Source organism: Nannobrachium achirus (genome assembly GCF_963921795.1).
Source record: "Nannobrachium achirus genome assembly, chromosome: 11".
Lineage (NCBI taxonomy): Eukaryota > Metazoa > Chordata > Actinopteri > Myctophiformes > Myctophidae > Nannobrachium > Nannobrachium achirus.
In genome coordinates this window covers 59,185,395-59,205,564 of record NC_137820.1, presented here as the reverse complement: position 1 = coordinate 59,205,564, position 20,170 = coordinate 59,185,395, and the positions used below count along the sequence as shown (strand labels likewise).

The following is a 20,170-nucleotide window of genomic DNA, read 5'->3' as shown; positions in this document are numbered from 1 at the left end:
AGTAGCATGTGAGGGGTCAAACTAGGGGTTTTTCATGATTCTGAATCCATTGAAAGCATTTATTTTGCACAAAAAAACATTCCTTGGGCTAAAAAAGGGCCTCACAACAACACTATGGTTACTGATTAGTCTTGCAATGGATTCAGAATCATGAAAAAACCCTAGTTTGACCCCTCACATTCAACTTAAAGCATATTTATTTTGGTGTGTTTTATCCTGTATAGTTAAGTTAATGGGACCCCAACTTTCAGCAGCTGTCACGGATTCTCCTAGGAAAAACTGAATTTCAGTCTTTGTGGGATGTGTTACTATATACCTTTACAAACACATCGGTGAAGAACATTTTTGGTAAGGAATTTATTCCAGGACTTTTTAATATATCCCCCGACTATAAGGCTCATCATTAAGCTTACTGTGTGGGTGTAATGTTTGTGACTCATAGGCAAAAGAACAAACCCACATGCACAAAAAGAGTCACTCTTCTTCGCTGTCTCTCAGGACATTTTATTTCCCATGCATAGTTTGGACAAGAGTGTAGTGGAACTTGAGATTTGAAATGAAACTATATAAAAAAAGAAACAAGAAATAAAAAATAAACAGAAATCTGACATTCATTAGAAATTTCTCAATTTCCGACTCATTAGAATCACTCACAAGGTGTGTTTTCAACTTTTAAGTTTTACTTACGAGGATTTTAAATCTTTTAGAAAGTCCTTCGGCGTAGAATGATGTGTTTTGGATTAGGAAAAGTGCTGTATAAACATAAATATATTACAACAAAAAAAAAGACCCTAAAACTGAAACATTCAGCACATTTTTTATACAACACAGTGCAATAGAAAGGGGGGAAATTCAAACATGTTCAGCACTGAATTCCTTAATTTGTGACTAGCTGACATCACTCTCTTTCTCAGAGTCCAATATAATTGTAAACACTCAAGGAACTGGAACAGCACTGCCCAAAATCATGAAAATGTCCTCAACAAAGCTTCTTCACAAAAAAAAACTGGTTCCAGTTTTTGGAATAGACAGCCAGCCAGCCAGCCAGCCAGTGAGCCAGCATTACAGTATGAGTGTCTATATATTTTACTCACAGAGGATAAAATGGGTAACCAGGAGTAACATCCAGATTCAGACAGACAGGCAGAAAATCAGGGATTATGGAGAATAACAGATTACATGTAACAGAATTACAGTAATCTGATTAGAAAAAAGGTAACTGTAATCCATTACAGAAAACAAACAAAGCTTTTTAACTTTTGCCATGACTGTTGGCAGGTGGATTGAACCAAGTTTTTTTAAATTGTGAGATTATGAACACAAAACATAATTGTCCAACTTTTGCAAGAATTCTTACTAATACGGAGAGCGATAAGAGCACATTTCAACGTAAGAGGCTGTAAACCAGAGTGAAGGGTGAATAAAATGACGTGAGGACTTGCCAGATCACAGGAAAAGGCTCAATAACAAGTTCAACGGTTGTAGCTCAATGCTTCAACTTTGAGACTACAGATGAATACAGTCCCATACTGTATCTGCCTGTGTGGTTGCTCACAGGCCCGTTGATGCTCATATCCTCTAATGCAGTGATTCTCAACCTGTGGGCCGCCAAGATATTGCAAGTGGGCCCCCAAATAATTGGCAAAACACTAATATTTGAATGATAATAACATTTAAAATGAATGTAAAAAAAAAACAATCGAATAAAAATAAAAGGATTACCGGTAATGGTATTTTATCTTTAAAACCTTGGAAATTTGTTTTACTAGTTTTAATTGATAAATAGGGACTTCTTAAAGTATAAATATGTTAGTTCCATTGATACAAGCCGCAACATAATCGATTGATTCATCGTTTAAATAAACATGCTCCGAAACTGCACGCGGCCCACCCATCTGGTACCTCAACAAGGCTGCCGTGTTGAGTGGCCAGATGGTTGGTTGAGAACCACTGCACCGATGAGTACATGATCTACTGTAGTAGATCTGCCACTGTGTTGGAGCAAATTCTGCATCTCCTGCAGTGGCTAAAACTGCACTGTAAGACAGTGTTTCTCAACCACTGTGCCTGGGGACCTTTGGTGTGCCCCTGAGAAGGGTCAAGTGTGCCCCTTGAAACCGCTTGAAAGCCAGTATTGTATTTATCATTTTAAAAATGATTTAAACTAGTGAAAACAGCCGATCTACAAGCACAGTGCTTGTAGATCTGGTGTTTTCACTACTGTTGTGCGACAGCCTTGTATGATGAAGCAGGGCTGTACTTTGCGAAGAAACGTACAAATTTGAAACTTGGAGATACACGGTTTCTTCCCGACAGTGACGATATTTACACCCCCGTATTATGTTGGTGTGCCCAATGGATTCTCTGGACATGAAAAGTGTGCCCATGCAGAAAAAAGGTTGAGAAACACTGCTGTATTGATAATGAACATACTGTGGACACTGTGTGAATATGCATACACACACCAGGGAGAGAGAGAGAGACGAGTGCAATCCTTTACACATCACAGCTTAGTTAATTTACTGTGTTTGTGGCACCTTGACACTTCTTTCTTTTTGCCTTCAATTGCCGGACAGAACAAATAAATACAAAAATCACATCTTCCAAGTTGTGGAAAAACAAAAAACAAAAAAATAACAGTGGGATGTGTTGTAGAGATAACCTAGTATGAATCAAGACACTTAATATGGCTATCTATGATTAAAGTGTAGACCTGTGAGTGCTTACACACTTTGTGGGAAGCTGATAATATCGTTTTATCTGATGCAAGGAAGAGACTATTGTTTCGGAGAAAGAGCAAACCTTAAATATATCAGAGTCCTCCTAGCCCTACTAAAAAACAATGCACTGTAGGTTTAAGTAACAATATTAGTCTCAATATGTAAGCGTCATACATTTGTTTAATGACAACCCAACACCTTATTTTTTTACGTAGGTTTAGGAGGATAGGAGCTAACTATTAAAGCAGATAGTTATACGAAAAATATTCAGTATTTAAAAATCTGGGGACCAAGACAACATCTTTTTTTCCATCCAAACAAAGCACCAGTGTCAGATGAGTGCACGTCAAATTTGAGTACAGGGAACTTAGTGGTATGTGGGGAAATTAATTATGCAGCTTATTAGTCGTGTACTGGAGGGGATCAAAATAAACACAGTGTTGCATTTCTAACCTCAACCTCAATTAGAGTCTACATTAAAGAAGGACAAAAATTCTAACGATGATAACACGATTCAGTGGGATCCCAGTGATTACGGTGAGAGATATTACATATCTACTGTACACTTAAAAAATACACTTCAACACACCCAGATCCAAACAGTTCCTTTGAACAGTATGAAAAATATACAAATAAAAAATACAAATATTCTCAGACACTAAGTAGGTAGTTTTCTGTTGACATGAAATCAGTGAGGACTCAAAGATAAATATTTCACATTTTTCTTTCTCTCCCTTGTATCTTAAAGAGAAAATAAAAATTTGCGGTTATGAAAGGAAAAACAAAATTGTCCATTTTGGAAATATTATCCTTCGGTAGTTGGTAACATTGTGATACCACATAATGTGTTTTCAGCTAAAAAACACTTTAGCTAAAAAAAAAAATAAAAATAAAAGAAAAAAGAGCCAGTGTTGAAACCAAAGCATTATAGAATTCTTTTTTTTTTTGAGACATCATACACTATGCACAGATAATAAAAACAAACTGTGATCAAGTCTTTTCCACACAGAGAATAATTCCTCCATTATAAAGTCAGAGGCATCAATAGCCCAGGAAAAGACTTGGAGACCCATCATAATACACATCTTCATTATCGTCACCAGCCTGAAATGCTTCTGACAATCATAATCAAATTACTGTCATTATAAACATTTTAGTTAGATAGAGAGGGTTCATGACAGATACTTTTTTAAGCCCCATAAAGCAAACATTTTTGCGAGACCTGGGGAACGCCATTTTAGGAAGCCGGGGACGGGAGTGAAATCATCTAGGGACAAGAGCGAACCTGTGTGTGCAGTAGATACTAGCTGGATAGCCAAGAAGCTAGGTGAACAGCTACAGTAGCTAGGAAGGTAACTCCCGCATCCATCATAGCTCTTACTTAGTGTAATACGAACTTTGACCCATAGGAGGAGCAATGTCAGTTACCAGGTGTTTAGTAACACCTGCTGTAATTCGTCCCTGCCATGTGAGTAACAGTCACAATTTCATACATGGCCGTGCCAGCCAAACACCGTCGTAGGCCCACATACAGGACAAGAGGCTGGCAGCAGAGGCCACTTGCAGAGTCAAATTCTTGGTGTTCATTCATCATTTCCAAGGATTTCACTGTGCAAATGAGCCTGTTGGAGGCGAGGGAAGCAGAAGCAGTGCTCTGGGAGAGAGGAAAGCATAGATGAGGAGGAAGATGGGGAGAGTCTCGAGGCTCACTTGACATGTTCGGCACTATGCGAGGAGCAGTAGTATTTTTTATGTGCTATGAAGGTCGACAGGCTGCTGAACTTGATGTTACACAGCCGACAGAAGCGCGAATTACCGTTCTGCACAGGAGACACCAACGAGGTCTTAGGACCCGGGACGAGGAGAGCAGGAGGAACAGGGAGAGGGTGGGAGGCCAAGGCCAGGGCAGCCTTTTCTGGAAGAAGAGAAGCCACCATAGTCTCCCTCAGGGCATCAGGCACAGGCGACGCAGTAAAAGAGATAGCCCTAGTGGGGGACACAGCCAGGGGAGAGCTAGTGGGAGGCGACGCTCCCCCACCCAGGGGGCTACCATTCATCAGAGGGGAGGAGGGGGAGGCGGGCTCTCTCTTCACCCGACCGTTGATGCTGTCTCTGTGGACTCTGGAACCTGGTTTGGGCAGGTTGAGGGGGGACGTGGAAGCTGAGGTGGTTGCCTGTGCACTGTCCCTGGGGCTGATGCTAGGGCTGGGGCTGGCCTTTCCGCCAGTCAGAGGCTGACCCTCCTGGGGCAGCTGTATGGTGAGGATCAGGCCATGGGCACTCTTGAAATGCTCCACCAGGTCACAGGTGATAGGCCTGTTGGGGCAATAGGGACAGGTCACATGGGGTGAAGCATTGCCTAAGCCTTTAGCCCCAGTCGCAGCCGTGACTGCAGGGGTGGTGGTTGTATGTTGAGGGGATGTGGCCTCAGAGCCGGGTAAGGCAGAGGGGTGAGGGCTGGGTGAGGTGCCCTGGGTGTGTGAAACCCAATCAGCAGGCAGGGTCTTGGCCTCCAGAGGGTGAAGGATGTCGGGACGCTCCTGCTGGGGCCTGTTTGTTGGAGAGGTGGAGGCGGGCCTCTTGAGCCTGTGGAGCTGCTCCAAGGTGTGAGGCTGGAGGGTGGTGGCAGGGCAGTAGTAGGTCTTGTGAGCCAGGTAGTTCTCAATGCTGTTGAAGCTGATACTGCACGCAGTGCACTTGTGGTAGTCAGTAAGAGGCAGTGCAGGAAGAATGCTGCTGCCGCAGCCGCTGCCCCGAGGCGTCTCCTGGAGCCGGGGTCTCTTGCTCAGGTCGATGGGGCCGTCTCCTTCAGGGCTAGATCTGCCCGCTGCACCGGGCGACACTTCCTGTTTGACGGCCAAGCCGGGGGTTGTGGGGGACGCGGCCGCGGCAGCAGCAGCTTTAGCCAGAGCCTCATTTCTGGCCATGTGGATCTCGTACATCTTCTTCCTCTTGCGGGTGCGGAAGGGCTGGGGAGTGAACGCTGCAGCGGTGGCCTTGGCCAGGTGGTTGGCCCGGTGGTTGGACGGGTCGTGGCGCGAGGCACAGTAGAAGCGCTTGTGGACGGTGTAGTTCTCGTGGCGGCTGAAGCGGATGTTGCAGGCCTCGCAGAAGGTCTTGGTGGGGTCCTCTTCCAGGTCCTCGGCCGAGCCACTCGCCGGGCTCTGGCTGCCCTCACTCGCTCTTCCTCCTCCTCCTCCTCCTCCTGCCGCACTCCCACCTCCTCCCTCTCCCTCGGAGGAGGAGGACACGCCCTCTTTTGTCACTGGAGTTTCCATCTTCACCTCCGCCAGCCTCCTTCTCTCCGCTAATCTGCTTCCCGCTGCATTGTCCGAGTCAGTGGGGGAAGCCGACGCTGCTCTGCTGCCTGCGGCGCTGACCGCTCCGCCTTGCGGAGAACTCGATGGACAGTGTCCACCGCTGGAGGGCGGCGCCGCCGGAAGAGCATCTCTGACGATCCCCGGGCCCGAGGCTGGGGCTGGCATGTCTGCCTGGTGTCTGCTGGAGCAGTACAGCCTCTTGTGTACGTAGAAGTTGTTGATGTTGTTAAAATTGATGTCACACTCAAAGCACGTCGCTCCTTTATGGGGAGTGGCCACGGCAGCGACAGCGGCTGAAGCCCCGGCAGGGTAGAAGGCGGCCGGGTTGGTTTGAGGAACAGCCTGGCCCTGTTTGAGACGGCTGTGGACCATTTCTGACATCTTGGCCAGGATCTCCGAGGCCTGAGGCAAGATGGCCGCTTCAGGGCTAAACATGTACTGTGGGAGGAAGACCGCTCCACCTGGCAACACTGAACCTGAACCGCCCACATGGGCAGGACTTGAGCCAGGAGTGGGACTTGTTGGTTCAGCCTTTACCACTGTAGCAGATGGACTCCTGGGAGAGGTTGAGGTCTGAGAGGAAATAGCGGCAATGTGCCCCGTGCTACTCTTTGTTACTGACTCTCGATCGCCATCTTCTCTGTCCTCCTCCTCCCCGTCTTCAGCCATGTCTGCCCCCTGCCCCTCTGGCTCAGAATCTGAGTTTGGCTCCACTTTGATCCTCAGGTAAGCGGTTGGCTCAGGAGGACTGCAGCCTCGAGGAGTGGCTGAGCCACCGTTTGCACCCGGGCTGGAGGAATCCGGGCGGGGGACGCAGGCCGGGGGCTCCCTGTCCTGGGGAGGGGGGTGTAGCCGAGTGGGGTCAATTGAGGACGGCGTGCTTTGGCGAGGGGTAGGACTCCTCTCGGCCGGGACCCGGACCTCCAGATGGGTCCGTACGTGCTGCTGGAGCTGCGCAGGAGAGTCACAGTTGTGGCCACAGACCTGACACTTCAGTACCACACCAGAGTCTCCTGGACTCAGCCCTAACAAGAGAGACAGTGGGAAAGCAAACAACAGAGTCAGTGGATTGCAGCAGGAAATATAATACAATTTTCCCTTTAAAATGTCTATCTATAGCAGGTCCAAAAGCTTGCTTGCTACTTGTAACCACCTTAACCCCCAGGAATTCCATTTTGAGCACATCATTATAGACCAAAACATAAATACAAAAATGCGTTATGAGTTTGTAGATCAATTTTGGCAAGTGTTTGTGGTTAAGCAGAAAATGCAGTATATTTACCTATGGCCAGAGGCAGCTTAGGAAGGCCTGGCCCAGGGGAATAGACCTCACTGTGGGAACCAGGCTGGCACACCATATGGCTGGTGACCAGGTGGCTGTAGAGGATGTCTCTGGTGGTGGAGATGAAGCCACAGCCGTGACACACCCCGTTCAGCGTGTCCGTGTGGACCTTCAGGTGGCGCTCGCAGTTCGCCTTAGTGGTGAACGCCGACAGACAGATGAGACAGACGAATGGACGCTCACCTGTAGAGGGGCACAGAGGGGAGATTATTAGAGACGCATACGTCCCACCAAGCCCCCAGAACCACGGTAGAGCATTGAAGCAGCCTTAAGGGGAACACCGGACGCGGAGGCGGCGCGTCAAAACATACAGCCCCATTATTTTCAATGAACTAACCCACACCGGCGGCGTCAGACGCGCGCAGCCGCGGGTCTGACACCTCGCCTGCCGCACCGATACACCGCTGTTCTATTTTTCCAGCGTTGCCGCACAGTGAACATGTTCTCTCATGGTGGTTGAAATACTGCTGTCAACGTTCAAAAGTTTATACTAAGCTAAGCTCGCCTATATGGACGATGATGTATTGTATTGATAATGTATTGCTGAGAAAATGCACCATTTTTAAAGTGTTTAAACTTTTATTTTATTCTTAATTATATTCAATATTTATGTATACATGCATTGTTTAGTTGTCTCCACCAGCCGAAGGCTGAGGGAGAGTATGTTTTCCCCTCCGTCCGTCCGTCCGTGCGTGCGTCCGTGCGTGCGTGCGTCCGTCCGTGCGTCCTCGCAGTTTGTGAGCAGCTAATCTCAGTCACCGTTGGCCCGATCGCTGCCAAACTGAGCACACACACTCCCTGGATGCCAATCTAGAACCTCTGCCCCACATTTTTCAAATCAGCCTCATGGTGGCGCTATAACAGGCCGATTTGTGTGGCCTGGTTGTTACCAGCTAATCTCCGGCGCCGTTGGCCCGATCGCTGCCAAACTGAGCACACACACTCCCTGGATGCTAATTCAGAACCTCTGCCCCACATTTTTTAAATCAGCCTCATGGTGGCGCTATAACAGGCCGATTTGTGTGGCCTGGTGGAGACCTGTGCTCGGAAGAGCACTGCTTCTAGTTTTCATTGTTTTGTTCCACTTTTGTTTCGACACTGTAAAAGTATGTTTTCTCAAGCAAATAAAGCTCCACTGAATTGAATTGAATTCATTATTAGCGAGCAGAGAGAAGGAGACAAAGTGAGAGTCTGGCTACTGGTAACCACCTTAACCCTATAAAAAGAGAATGTTTCCTATAAAAAATTGACTTTTTTTTATAGGAAACCCAATAAATTGACAAATAAAAACACTTATAGTTTCAGACCAGTTGTTTCATGCCCATAAGTTAAATGCTTACGGGGCAGCCATGGCTGAATAGGTAGAGAGGCTGCCTGGGGAGCGGTTAAGACACAACCACTAACTGCTCCCCAGGCACTGTGTTAATAGCGTCCTCTGCTCCAACAGTTAGGATGGGTAAATGGAGATCATTTCAGATGCTGAATGAACACAACCTATTTCACTCTCATCTCATTGAAATTCTTTCTGATCTTGTTTTACAGGGACAGTGCAAGTTAGCCAGATGGCAAATGTTCAACTGTAGTCCCTGGGCCAGGTGTTAATGACAGAGGGAAGCGGGGAGACGCTCAAAACATCATTAAATAAATACACTATGTGAGGATGATTTATATTCCAGATGCTAAAATGGCTATTCAAAAACCATTACACCTATGGAAGTCATTAAAATGTAATTTAAGCAAAGTATATTAAACAAGGACAGAATAAACCAAGTGGTTAGCACAATAAGGAAACTGTGCAGCAGTGTTGCCGTAGTCTTGGGTCGCGCGCCCCTGACGACCCATATCTTTTCTGAGCCGGGGTCTCGCACCCCCCCAAGTTCACACCTCGACAACTGTTTTAAAAAAGAAACGCGCCTATATGCATATCAATAGACCTGTATAGTAGAGTGACGTTCGCGACCCCCCAAACATTGAATCACCATTGCACCACTGCTGTGCAGTGAATACGTTTATACAGTATTATATTATAAGAGATGTGCTTCAGTGTGTCTTTCTGTTTATTAGACCCTCCAGAATTCTGTGACTGCAGAAAATCCACACAACATTTTCAAGATGTATGAATGTCATACATGTAGAGTTAAAGTTAGTTGTCTCATGGATCTCTACTACTACAGTATTTTTCATTAAAAAAAAGCAACTCAAATCAACTTAAGCATGATTTCATAACGTAAAATGATTGCAATGAAATAGAATTAGTTTTGCTGCTCATTCCTGGAGGGACTTGTAAGACAGGTAACACAACCCATTCAGAACGGATACACATTATTGTGTATTATTATTTTATGCTTTAACTATTGAAAAATAGCAGATATACAAGCTCACAGCGCGGCACCGAGTGCCGCGCTGTGAGCTTGTAGATCTGCTATTTTTTTAAATTAGAATTTTGACCCGATTTTATAAGTCTTTTGAACCCTTCTAAGACTTTTTGAAAACCCTATGTTTCTATGTCAGCAATCTGGCTAGCCATCGTCAAAGAAAAGGTCCTTTTCACTTAACTGGAGCTCAGTTAGTCTGTTCTTGAGAGACTACTATGTCAGTGGTTCTCAAACTTTTTCATGTGAAGGACCCCCAAAATTATATGTATTTGGCCATGGACCCCCATCTCAAAATATTTAGTTCCAGGAACCACCCAGAAGCAAAATTTGAGTTACAAATGTTCGCTTTGAAAATACATATAGTCAAAGATTTGCACACATTTTCACGACTTTTTCAAAAATAGCAGATCTACAAACTCGCAGCGCGGCACTTGGTGCCGTGCTGTGAGCTTGTATATCTGCCATTTTTCACTGGTTAAAGCATTCAATATGAATTTGGATTTCATCTCACCACTATGTGTGCGCATGTGGATCTCCAGTGAGCTGGCACTGGGGCAGCTCTTGTTGCACTGTGGGAAGGGGCAGATGCGCTCGTTGGGGTAGGAGTCCTTGGGCTTGTCCTGGGGAGGAGATGAGGCAGCGGCAGGCTGCTTCTGGCGGCTGGCACAGTAATACATGAGGTGGGCTTGGAGATTCCTCTCACTGCGATACCAGATCCCACAGTCCTTACATGGGAAGATGTCCTCTGAGGGCCAATCACAAAAAAAGCACATCGTCAATTATTGTCGAATCAGAACTAAGCAGCAACAATCAGTTATTTGATTCATTCCCTTTTGAACCCTTGCGTCCCTATTCTGGGCATGTCAAAATAGGCAACTCTGCCAACTAAATCGTTACCAAGAAATGTCTTTACCAGTGTGTTCATAAAGGTGTGTAATAACATTTAAAAAATCTGATCAAAGTCAGGGTACCGATAGTCTCGCGTGGCCAAACTGTTGCCTCCGTGATTTGGTCAAATGCTCCCAGCATACAGTCTGGCAGACGGAAATAGAAACGGTGAGTGCGAGATGAAGCGGAAGTGAAGCCCCCACGTCACTTCCGTTTCAGTCTCACATCCCACATATTTATCATTATATAAATAAAAATCATATAAGCATGTTTAGCTTGCTGCTTAGCAGAAATGTCATTTTAAAATATATTGTTTTGAACGTTAATGCCCGTTTTCGATACTCGCCTTTCGGGAGCTGCTGTTCCAGACTCTATATAGCATTCAGAGATTGTGGAATAGTTGTCTGGCTACGCGAGACTAGGGTACCGATAACCGATATTTAAAAAAAATAATAATAAATAAAAAAAATTGGCCTTAAGTAACTTTTGAGCAGTCAAAATAGGGGTCTTTCATGATTGCATTTATTTTTCACTAAAACCACTCCTTAGTGGAAAAACTGCCACGCCCACTTTCTCATTTACATAATTATACAGTTATAGAATAGATAATAGGAAACAGATATTTCAGTGCTCCGTGCCACGTGGGTCCCTGGCATGGGAGTGTCTTTGTGAGAAGAGAATTGGACGCATGCGGGCAAGGTGAAGTGTTTTTTACACGTTCGTAATATGAAGGAAATGTTTTTGCTTCTTTTGAGCATCCGGCTGAGAAGAGCACAAGCTATTATGATGCATTTCATTAATAGTGGAGTTAAGCCCTTTGCACACAGGACAGTTGCGTTTTTTTCGTTTGCAGCATGAATAAAACGCATTGGATTTGGTGTGCAAGGCTGTGCGGAATCGGCGCTGCGGATCCAAAAAGGTGTCATAAAAGGAGTGATGAGTTTTTTACCGCATGCGACAAGACGCACGAATCGAACTGGGTTCGATCGAGAAAAAAACGCACGGCGGCAGCCACTCGTCGCACGGCTAATTCGGAGCCGGTGTGCATGAGGTCATAGAGAATCATTGTTTTCTTTTCAAAAAATTACATTATCCGTTTTATCCGTGCGGTTAAACGCGCCTGTGTGCAAAGGGCTTTAGACCTTCATTCAGCCCAGCAGGTCACTACTGAGGATGAATGAATCATACTGGGTAAAACATAAGTGGATGGAGAAGATGGAAGATGGATTGATTTGATAGCCACTCAAAACTCATAGCTACTGTACAATGCCGTGTGATTGATGAAATGCACTAAAACTCATCTGTGCTCTTTTATGTTGAAACTCCGGAACTACTTGAAAGCAAATTATTCTGAAAGCAGAGAGAAGTAGACAGCATGTCTGGCTGTTTTGTTTCTTTGTACCATGAAAAGGTCTTCACTAATACTTTCACTTTTGATAGATGTACTTTTACTTTTGATACTTAAATACATACATCTTCATTAATTTTCTTAAGTACATACTGTAAGAAGTGAACACTTGTACAAGTGATTTTCTTAACTCTTTTACCGCTTTGGACGTTCCCGTTCGCCCCATTTTTCCCGGCGGCGCGATGCCAATTGTACGTTCTTTGGCTCGTTCTTTTGTACCTTGTTTTGATGTCTGTAAACTGATGAGGGGTCGCACGGGTGTGTACCGTAGAGACAGCTCCCGTAAAAGTGCTCTCAAAAACCCACTGGACGTTAGCATCAATGGAGTAACAACACTCTTCCTTGTTATTTTCTCTGGGTCTATTGCTCTGTAGCGATTGAGCTGTCTTGACGGACGGTAGCCTACCGCGGCCATTTCACATTAATTCTTGCATGAGGCTGCCCTCTACTGCTAGTATAGCGAAAGTACACCTATTTAAGGAGAAAAGAAAATAACCCAATAAATAAATAACAACATCTGGAGGTAAAACTGTTAAGGATGACTTTAACTTTTACTGGAGTAAAAATATCTTTCAGGTAAGATACAGTATACAGTATGTACACTTTATATGCCACTGTTTATTTCTCCATGTTTAACATTTAAGAATCGGGCAGTTACTTGCAGCTATTTGTTTCCTTGTAAACAAGTGCTCCCAATGTAAATGGGAGGAGAAGTCCTCGAGTGAGTGAGTGAGAGTGTGTGTGTGTGTGTGTGTGTGTGTGTGTGTGTGTGTGTGTGTGTGTGTGTGTGTGTGTGTGTGTGTGTGTGTGTGTTTTCTCTCTTTTTAAGTCAATGGGGCTCTGATCGGGCTGAAATTTGGAGCCATACGCCAGAGATGACTGATCACCTTGCAGAAGAAGACTGCATGGTCGAAATGTTGTTTGTTTTGCTGCTGTTTATTAAAGTTTATGGAACATTTGAAACTTTTGAAAGTGAGTTGTGTGTGCCTCTTCCTTTTTCCTGTGTGATTTTTCTGCTTTTGCAGTTTGGCTCAGCACCAAAGACAGAGGATGCATGTTATTTTTGTTCCTGAATGGCATCACACGCCAGCCACATAAAGTCTGAGATCCTCATTAGAGCGGTGCTGTTCCCATATAGATCCAGAGATCTGCACGATTTGGCATGTTCAAGCTAACATAGGGTGTTTATGAGTAGGCCCTCTTTTACAGCTGCCTGCTCACTTAGTCATATATACAGTATAATGGAAAATAAGTTTAATTGTTTTTCTGAACTTTCTCATCCTGATATTCATCTGTGCACAGACAATTGAATTAGCGACCATCTGTAACAATGAATCTGTGCAAATTTGGCAACTGAACAGATACTGTATGTGTGACATTATCAGTCCTCATTGTGACATCATAAGAGCCTGTTAATTTATTTAGTTATTGGACATTATCAGTTTGCATTTGGAAAACTAAAGAATCCGCAAGGCAACAACATACACACAAAAACCACACTTACCATACCTGACATGCATATATTATACACACATACATACATCTGCACTCTGCAGATGGTACATAACGCACAACCACAAACAAACACCTTTCTCGACCCGTCGAGGGCTCTAAAAACAGCTGTGACAATCATTTGTATTTTGTAATCACATTACTTCGCAGGTTCCCACGGCAACAGAACTCAAAGGTTAGGGTGGGAGAGAGAGTGACGTGCCGCAGGGGAACCAAACTAATCTGGTGTCATATCATGTGTTAACGGGGCTATTTATGATAACATCCCATAATTAACCGGCTCTTCAGAATGACTACGGTGTAGCGACAAGGGCAGGTAGGAGCAGTGGAGATGTCTCATCATGTTGGAACTCTCGTGCTTGATCTACTGTGATTAATCACAGTGACAGTTCAGTGTGTGTGTGTGTGTGTGTGTGTGTGTGTGTGTGTGTGTGTGTGTGTGTGTGTGTGTGTGTGTTGGTAAATGTGGTTTAACGGGACAATTGGCCTGAATACTCACCTCATGGAAATTCTGAAATAGCAGAAGTGTTTCTATTGGTCTAGAGAGCCCAAATACACTTTTCTTTTTGATGTCCGGTTAATACACATACACCCGACGGGACTGGTGTCCTGCTAAAACATGGACAATTCTGAAATAGCAGAAGTGTTTCTATTGGTCTAGAGAGCCCAAATCCACCTTTTTTTTTTAGATGTCCGGTTAATACACATACACCGGACAAAGTGTCCTCCTAAACCACATCTACACGTATGTGTGTGTGTGTGTGTGTGTGTGTGTGTGTGTGTGTGTGTGTGTGTGTGTATGTGTGTGTGCGTGTGTGTGTGTGTGTATGTGTGTGTGTGTGTGTGTGTGTGTGTGTGTGTGTGTGTGTGTGTGTGTGTGTGTGCGCGCGCGCGTATGTGTGTGTGTGACACCTGGAAGAAGGCACATCGCTATGCATTGTGCTGGTTCGTTGTTAAAGAGTAGCACTGCCATCGTGTGGTTTAAACGATGCATTGGATATTTCAGATGATGGACTGTCAGTTGAGTTTATGGGATGATCACATATTGATGCACACCGATTAAAATGATGGTGAGCCAAAAGAGATGACAATTCATGCACTGATAATTAGGAACGTAACAGCCAGGTAATCAAACTAAATAAGAAAAATTGATAACAATAGGGTTTCTCAATGGAGTGCTAGACCCATAGTCGAAACGTATAAGCGTGTGCCAATAAAAATGGTGGAAATGTGAGTACTTTGTCCACCATTGATTTGACATTTTCGATGTGCTACCTTCCTTACTTTTTATAGGTAATCAAACTAATCGATTTAATTGATTATTAAAGAATAATGAAACATAATGTATTTTAATAAACAAATGAATTTTGAAAAGATTTCAAATGTATACATTTCTTTTGTGTGTGTCAGTTTGTTGATTTAAAATGTTCTTCTTGATTTTATTCGATTAAACGAAAGAAGCATACGCTAGAATAATCGCTAAGAAAATAATCGATAGTCGCAGCCCCAACTGAAAATCCCAAACTCACTATTGACAACAGCCGTGGCCAAGATGGCCGCCATGCCGGCTTGCTGCGGAAGGAGCTGGATCTCTGTCCGTGTTCCTGGCGAGTACACCGACTCCTCCTTCACCAAGGGCTTCTGCGTGACGAGGCTCAGCGGGGGGGACATGTGAACCGGGGCGGAGGAGGAGCCGCCACAGGGAGGTGACAGGGAGGCGAGGAGGCCGTCCCCAGCCACGATCTCACTGGTCACCTTGCAGAAGACCTCCTCATCTGAAACACAGACAGGGATCATCACACACTGAGGTCTTGAGGTCAAAGCAAGTAACTGCTGTATGCCTATACTTTGTCGCAAAACAGCGTCGTACGCAGACAATAGCCGGCCTACAAGCTCACACGTAGACTAGACCTACAGGCCCACAACGCATCGTAGACGCAACATGTTATGAGCTTGTGTGACGCCGCCATTCGACAGAGCATAATTCAGGCATTAATGAGAGTCATACACAGAACTAAATACTGTAGTTTAAATCGTCCATGAGCTCGGAAAATTGTCAGAGCTAATGCACTGGAGTAGCCAATCATTTTTTACCCCCTTTTTCCTCCCCAATTTAGTCGTTATGCCAATTAATTCCTCCTCACACACATTTGTGTGTTGTCACTGCTGTCGTTTCCTACTGACTCACCTGCCAGTGAGGAGCCCCCACCAAGGAGGACGTAGAGCCTTTGTCCTACTTCCACCGGGGCCAACACTCCCTGCTGACAGGTGCTGCCCCAGCCCGTAGGAATACGTGCAGGGACAATTATCACCCTCCCACCCAGCTTCCCTCCCCTGAACACCAATTGTGTTCGTGTAGACGCCCGACAAAGCCGGTCGCACCACGGTGGATTCGAAGTTTCGAACGGACTTTACCACTGGGCCACCCAGCCACTGCTTTTGCATTTCTAATGGAACATATTGACCTTAGATGGCTGGCGTGGCACGTGATCAAAAATGAATATAAAGGATCTGATTTTGTGCTTTTTCATAATGTTAATACAAAAACATATGTTTGATCAAAGGAACATATTAGATATTGTAGAGTAATTTTCCAGGTTTCAAGTTTCAACAAAATGACACATTATAAGTAAGTTACACTGCTTTGAAACTCTGATGACAAATACATTTTGATTAACTGACTGACTGACTGACTGACTGATGAGGGAGCAGTACTGCTCCCCAAAAATTCTGCACATCAATCACCCATCCATGATCAGTTGTTGTTTGTCTGTCAGTAATACTTGTATAAATGTTTATGGATCAGCAGTATCCAGATGTTTGATATATAAAATGTTACCTTGGCTGTAGATGGTACAGTTGGCAGCTACAGCATCGGAGGTCAACGCAACACGACTGAGCCAACAGTCTGCATCCCCACATACCAGAGTTAGCCTCAAGCGCTGCAAAGAAAGAGGAGAGACACACGTCACACATTATTGGATGAAAATTGCATTATAAAGGGCACAGTTGTAAAGAATTCATGATTAACTCTCAAATACCTGGAACGCGCCCGAGTCGCGTTAGATTTTAACCACTTTAACCATTACTTTATGCTTTAACTTTAGAAAAATAGCAGATATACAAGCTCACAGCGCGGCACCGAGTGCCGCGCTGCGAGCTTGTAGATCTGCTATTTTTGAAAAATCGTGAAAATGAGTGCAAGTCTTTGGATATCTTTGACCCGATCTTTGACCCGACTTCTAAATCCTTCCTCTAAATCATGCTGTTCTCAAACCTTTTCATGTCAAGGACCCCCAAAATTACAGGTATTTGGCCGCGGACCCCCATCTCAAAATATGTTGTTCCAGGGACCACCCAGAAGTAAATATGTAGTTACAAATGTTCGCTTTTAAATAGATATTCAAAGACTTGCAGAGAAAAATCACGATTTTTCAAAAATAGCAGATCTACAAGCTCGCAGCACGGCACTCGGTGCCGCGCTGTGAGCTTGTATATCTGCTATTTTTCAATAGTTAAAGCAGTCAATAATACTAGGCCTAAATGGGTTAATAGTTACCAAGTTAGTAGTAACAAACAGTATACTCTAATAAGATAATAGTAGGACACAATGTGGGACTGTAAAATGTTTAATTCTAAGACAGTATGATGTTGTAATTAAATGTTTAATAATTTTCTTCTACGGTGTCTGGGATACTTTATGTCAAAAAGAAAATAAGGTCTGCCCACTTTATGTCAAACACATCAGATAAATCCCAAATCCCAAACACAAATTGCCACCAATTGAAACACACCAACATTGGATAGTGTCCGCCGCACTGGTTTGCAAAAGGCTGAGTGAAATTATGGGTGGACAGTCTGCAGTGCCCAAGTAGGAAATGATAGATATGGCAGATAGAGTTATAAAAGAAAAGAGAGATTGGTAGAAATTAGAAAAAGAGAGAGGGATGGGGGGGGGGGGACAGAAAGAGAGAGACCCCAGGAGAGAGGAGAAGAAAAGAAGCGAAAGAAGATCTGATGAGGTCGGCATGCTCCTATTCAGCCTGTCACCATAATAAGATCCCCCGTGGATACACTGCACAATGACTGGGAAGTCAACGTGGACTCTGTGTGTGTGTGTGTGTGTGTGTGTGTGTGTGTGTGTGTGTGTGTGTGTGTGTGTGTGTGTGTGTGTGTGAGAGAGAGAGGGTCAGTGGATACATAAATCACACACACATGTACTGTAGACACACACACACACACACACACACACACACACACACACACACACACACACACACACACACACACACACACACACACACACACACACACACACACACACACACACACACACACACACACACACACCTGTGCATCCTCAGTACAATCTTGTCTTTGTTCAAATGAGGCTCCAAGCATTCCCTCCGACAATCACTCCCAAGACACTGGCTTAATCTGAGCCTCAGTGTCAGTCAGTGTCTGTCTCTCTCTCTCTCTCTCTCTCTCTCTCTCTCTCTCTCTCTCTCTCTCTCTCTCTCTCTCTCTCTCTCTCTCTCAAAGTTTTTGATTACAGCAGAGTCAGCCATTGTCAGCTCATAATGAACTCAATTTACTTCCATGTTCCATGTATGATGCTTTGTCAAATGTAAACACAGTTCCATGTAACATTACTATGAACACTATTTTCCACCCCAAATGCATTTGAAGAAGTGCTTCTAATCCACATTTAAGCTTCAGTTCAATCTTACAAGGCAGCAGACTAATACTCAGTCAGGGGAACATACAGTGTCACGGCCAAAGTAAAACCTGGCTCCTTAATAAACCTGACCTTTCATTCTGTACTTAGTCTGCTCTTTCTCCCCTCTACACCCTCTATTTCTTTGCCGAAAATAGCAGATCTGCGAGGCGTTGCGAGCTTGTAGATCTGCTATTTTTGGCTAAAGTTCTCCGAATATGGACACTAGGGGTACTTAGAGTGGTTAATATAAAAAAAGGAGAAAAAAAAGTTTCTATGACTCAAAGATTTGGAGGACCCCCTGTAGTAACTCTGAGGACCCCCTAGGGGTCCCGGACCCGCTGTTGAAGACCCATGCTCTACAATAGGCAGATGGGAAAATGAAGCTGTGTGATGCAGTACTGCGTAGTCTACACCAGGTGGCAGCATTCAACCAGCAATGGAACTAATGAAGCCTTAGATCAGACTAGTGCTGGAGTGGAGACCTTTGACATGCAGGGCCAGATGAAAACTTCAATTAATTACTCAGTATGTGTTTAGAAAAGTAGACTATTCTTTCTTGCTTCTTGTGTTATTTATATTTATCTCTCTAGTAGAATATACTGGGTTGCTTAAGCATGCCTTTTCCCTTCCCATATGATACCAATGCATCACTTTTGTCTTCCTTGTTTCTCTAGTCTGAAGTCAAATATGTTTTTAACCTTGTGCGCTTACCCTCTGTTGCTAAATCTCTCTGGTATTGTAGTTTTATCTATATACAAATCTGGCTGCTATAACAACCCGATTTCTCTGCAGAGATCAATTATGTTTTATCTTATCTTATCGTATCTTATCTTCATGACAGTGTTCTGTCCTTGGGAGGAAAAAAATATACAGTATACTCTAATAAAAAGGAAGAAAGAAAAGTTTCACATCTGAGAGACCATGCCTACCTCAAGAGGAACCAGAGGTAGAGAGTGAGCACAAGGAAAGTCATAAGCCCCGTTTTCCGTAAAGTTGCTTATATATAATTTGATAGTTTCTGGTTGCGTTTTATTTGTTGTAAGCTTCTAGATCACTTTTCAAGTAGCTGATGCGGCGATGCGTTTAGTTTTAAAGTGCTCTTGTGGCCTAGATAATATCACTTTTTGGGCTTATTTTCGTACACCTGGTTGCTTATTTCTCTCGCAAAGTCTGGCAACACGGACTTATACCGTGACAATGGTTTTAGTGAAAACGATGTATTTTATGGCAATGCCTGCATTTTTGCTCATGTGAAAACACCCAAAAAACAAAACTCCCGGCAGGTTGAAAATTATTATGCTAATTATTTTGCAGGAAAAATTCCGGAACTGTAGTGAAAACATGCCTATAAAAAGGCTACAAATGGACAGAGGACTTTCCGTTGTGCACTGGATTTACCTTTACAGTTGGGGATTACTCAGGGTTTGCATTAGAAAAACGTTCTTTCACTGTTGAGAAGTGTTCCGTGTATTGGACCAGAGCAGGGGTCTTCAACGTTTTCAAGCCAAGGACCCGTTAGCTGAGAGAGAGATGCAGCAGGGACCCCCTCTATATATTGTATAAATGTGTGATGCAGATTTTCATTGATTTCATGGATAGATTCATAGACTTGTTTGACAGCACTGTCATCAGTCTATGTTGGAATCATGTGTATGTGTATTTTCAGACATTTAAACACTTAAATCTTCTATATTTTGTAAACTTGACCTTTCACTATGTACTTGGTCAGCTCTTTTTTTTTACCTCTACACCAAACCTATTTGCCGAAAATAGCGATCTACAAGACTAAAGTTCAACTGAGAATAGGGAGGCGAGGGTTCAAGTTGTTAATTTAAAAGCATGATCCTATCACACAAGGATTTGGTGGACCCCCGTAGTAACTCTG

The 20,170-nt window shown here is 44.0% G+C and overlaps 1 protein-coding gene across 1 annotated transcript in view; it reads right to left on the bottom strand.

Annotated features, from left to right (window-relative positions):
• Nucleotides 1-518: 518 nt before the first annotated feature.
• Nucleotides 519-20,170, bottom strand: part of zfpm1 (zinc finger protein, FOG family member 1) — a 130,790-nt gene continuing 111,138 nt past the window's right edge. Inside the window, exons 5-9 of the mRNA XM_080736424.1 lie at nucleotides 16,405-16,507; nucleotides 15,095-15,340; nucleotides 10,269-10,502; nucleotides 7,323-7,565; nucleotides 519-7,065 (exon numbers count right to left, since the gene is read on the bottom strand). Of these exons, the coding sequence (XP_080592550.1) occupies nucleotides 4,427-7,065; nucleotides 7,323-7,565; nucleotides 10,269-10,502; nucleotides 15,095-15,340; nucleotides 16,405-16,507 (3,465 nt within the window). The 3' untranslated portion in view covers nucleotides 519-4,426. The remainder of the gene's footprint in view (nucleotides 7,066-7,322; nucleotides 7,566-10,268; nucleotides 10,503-15,094; nucleotides 15,341-16,404; nucleotides 16,508-20,170) is intronic.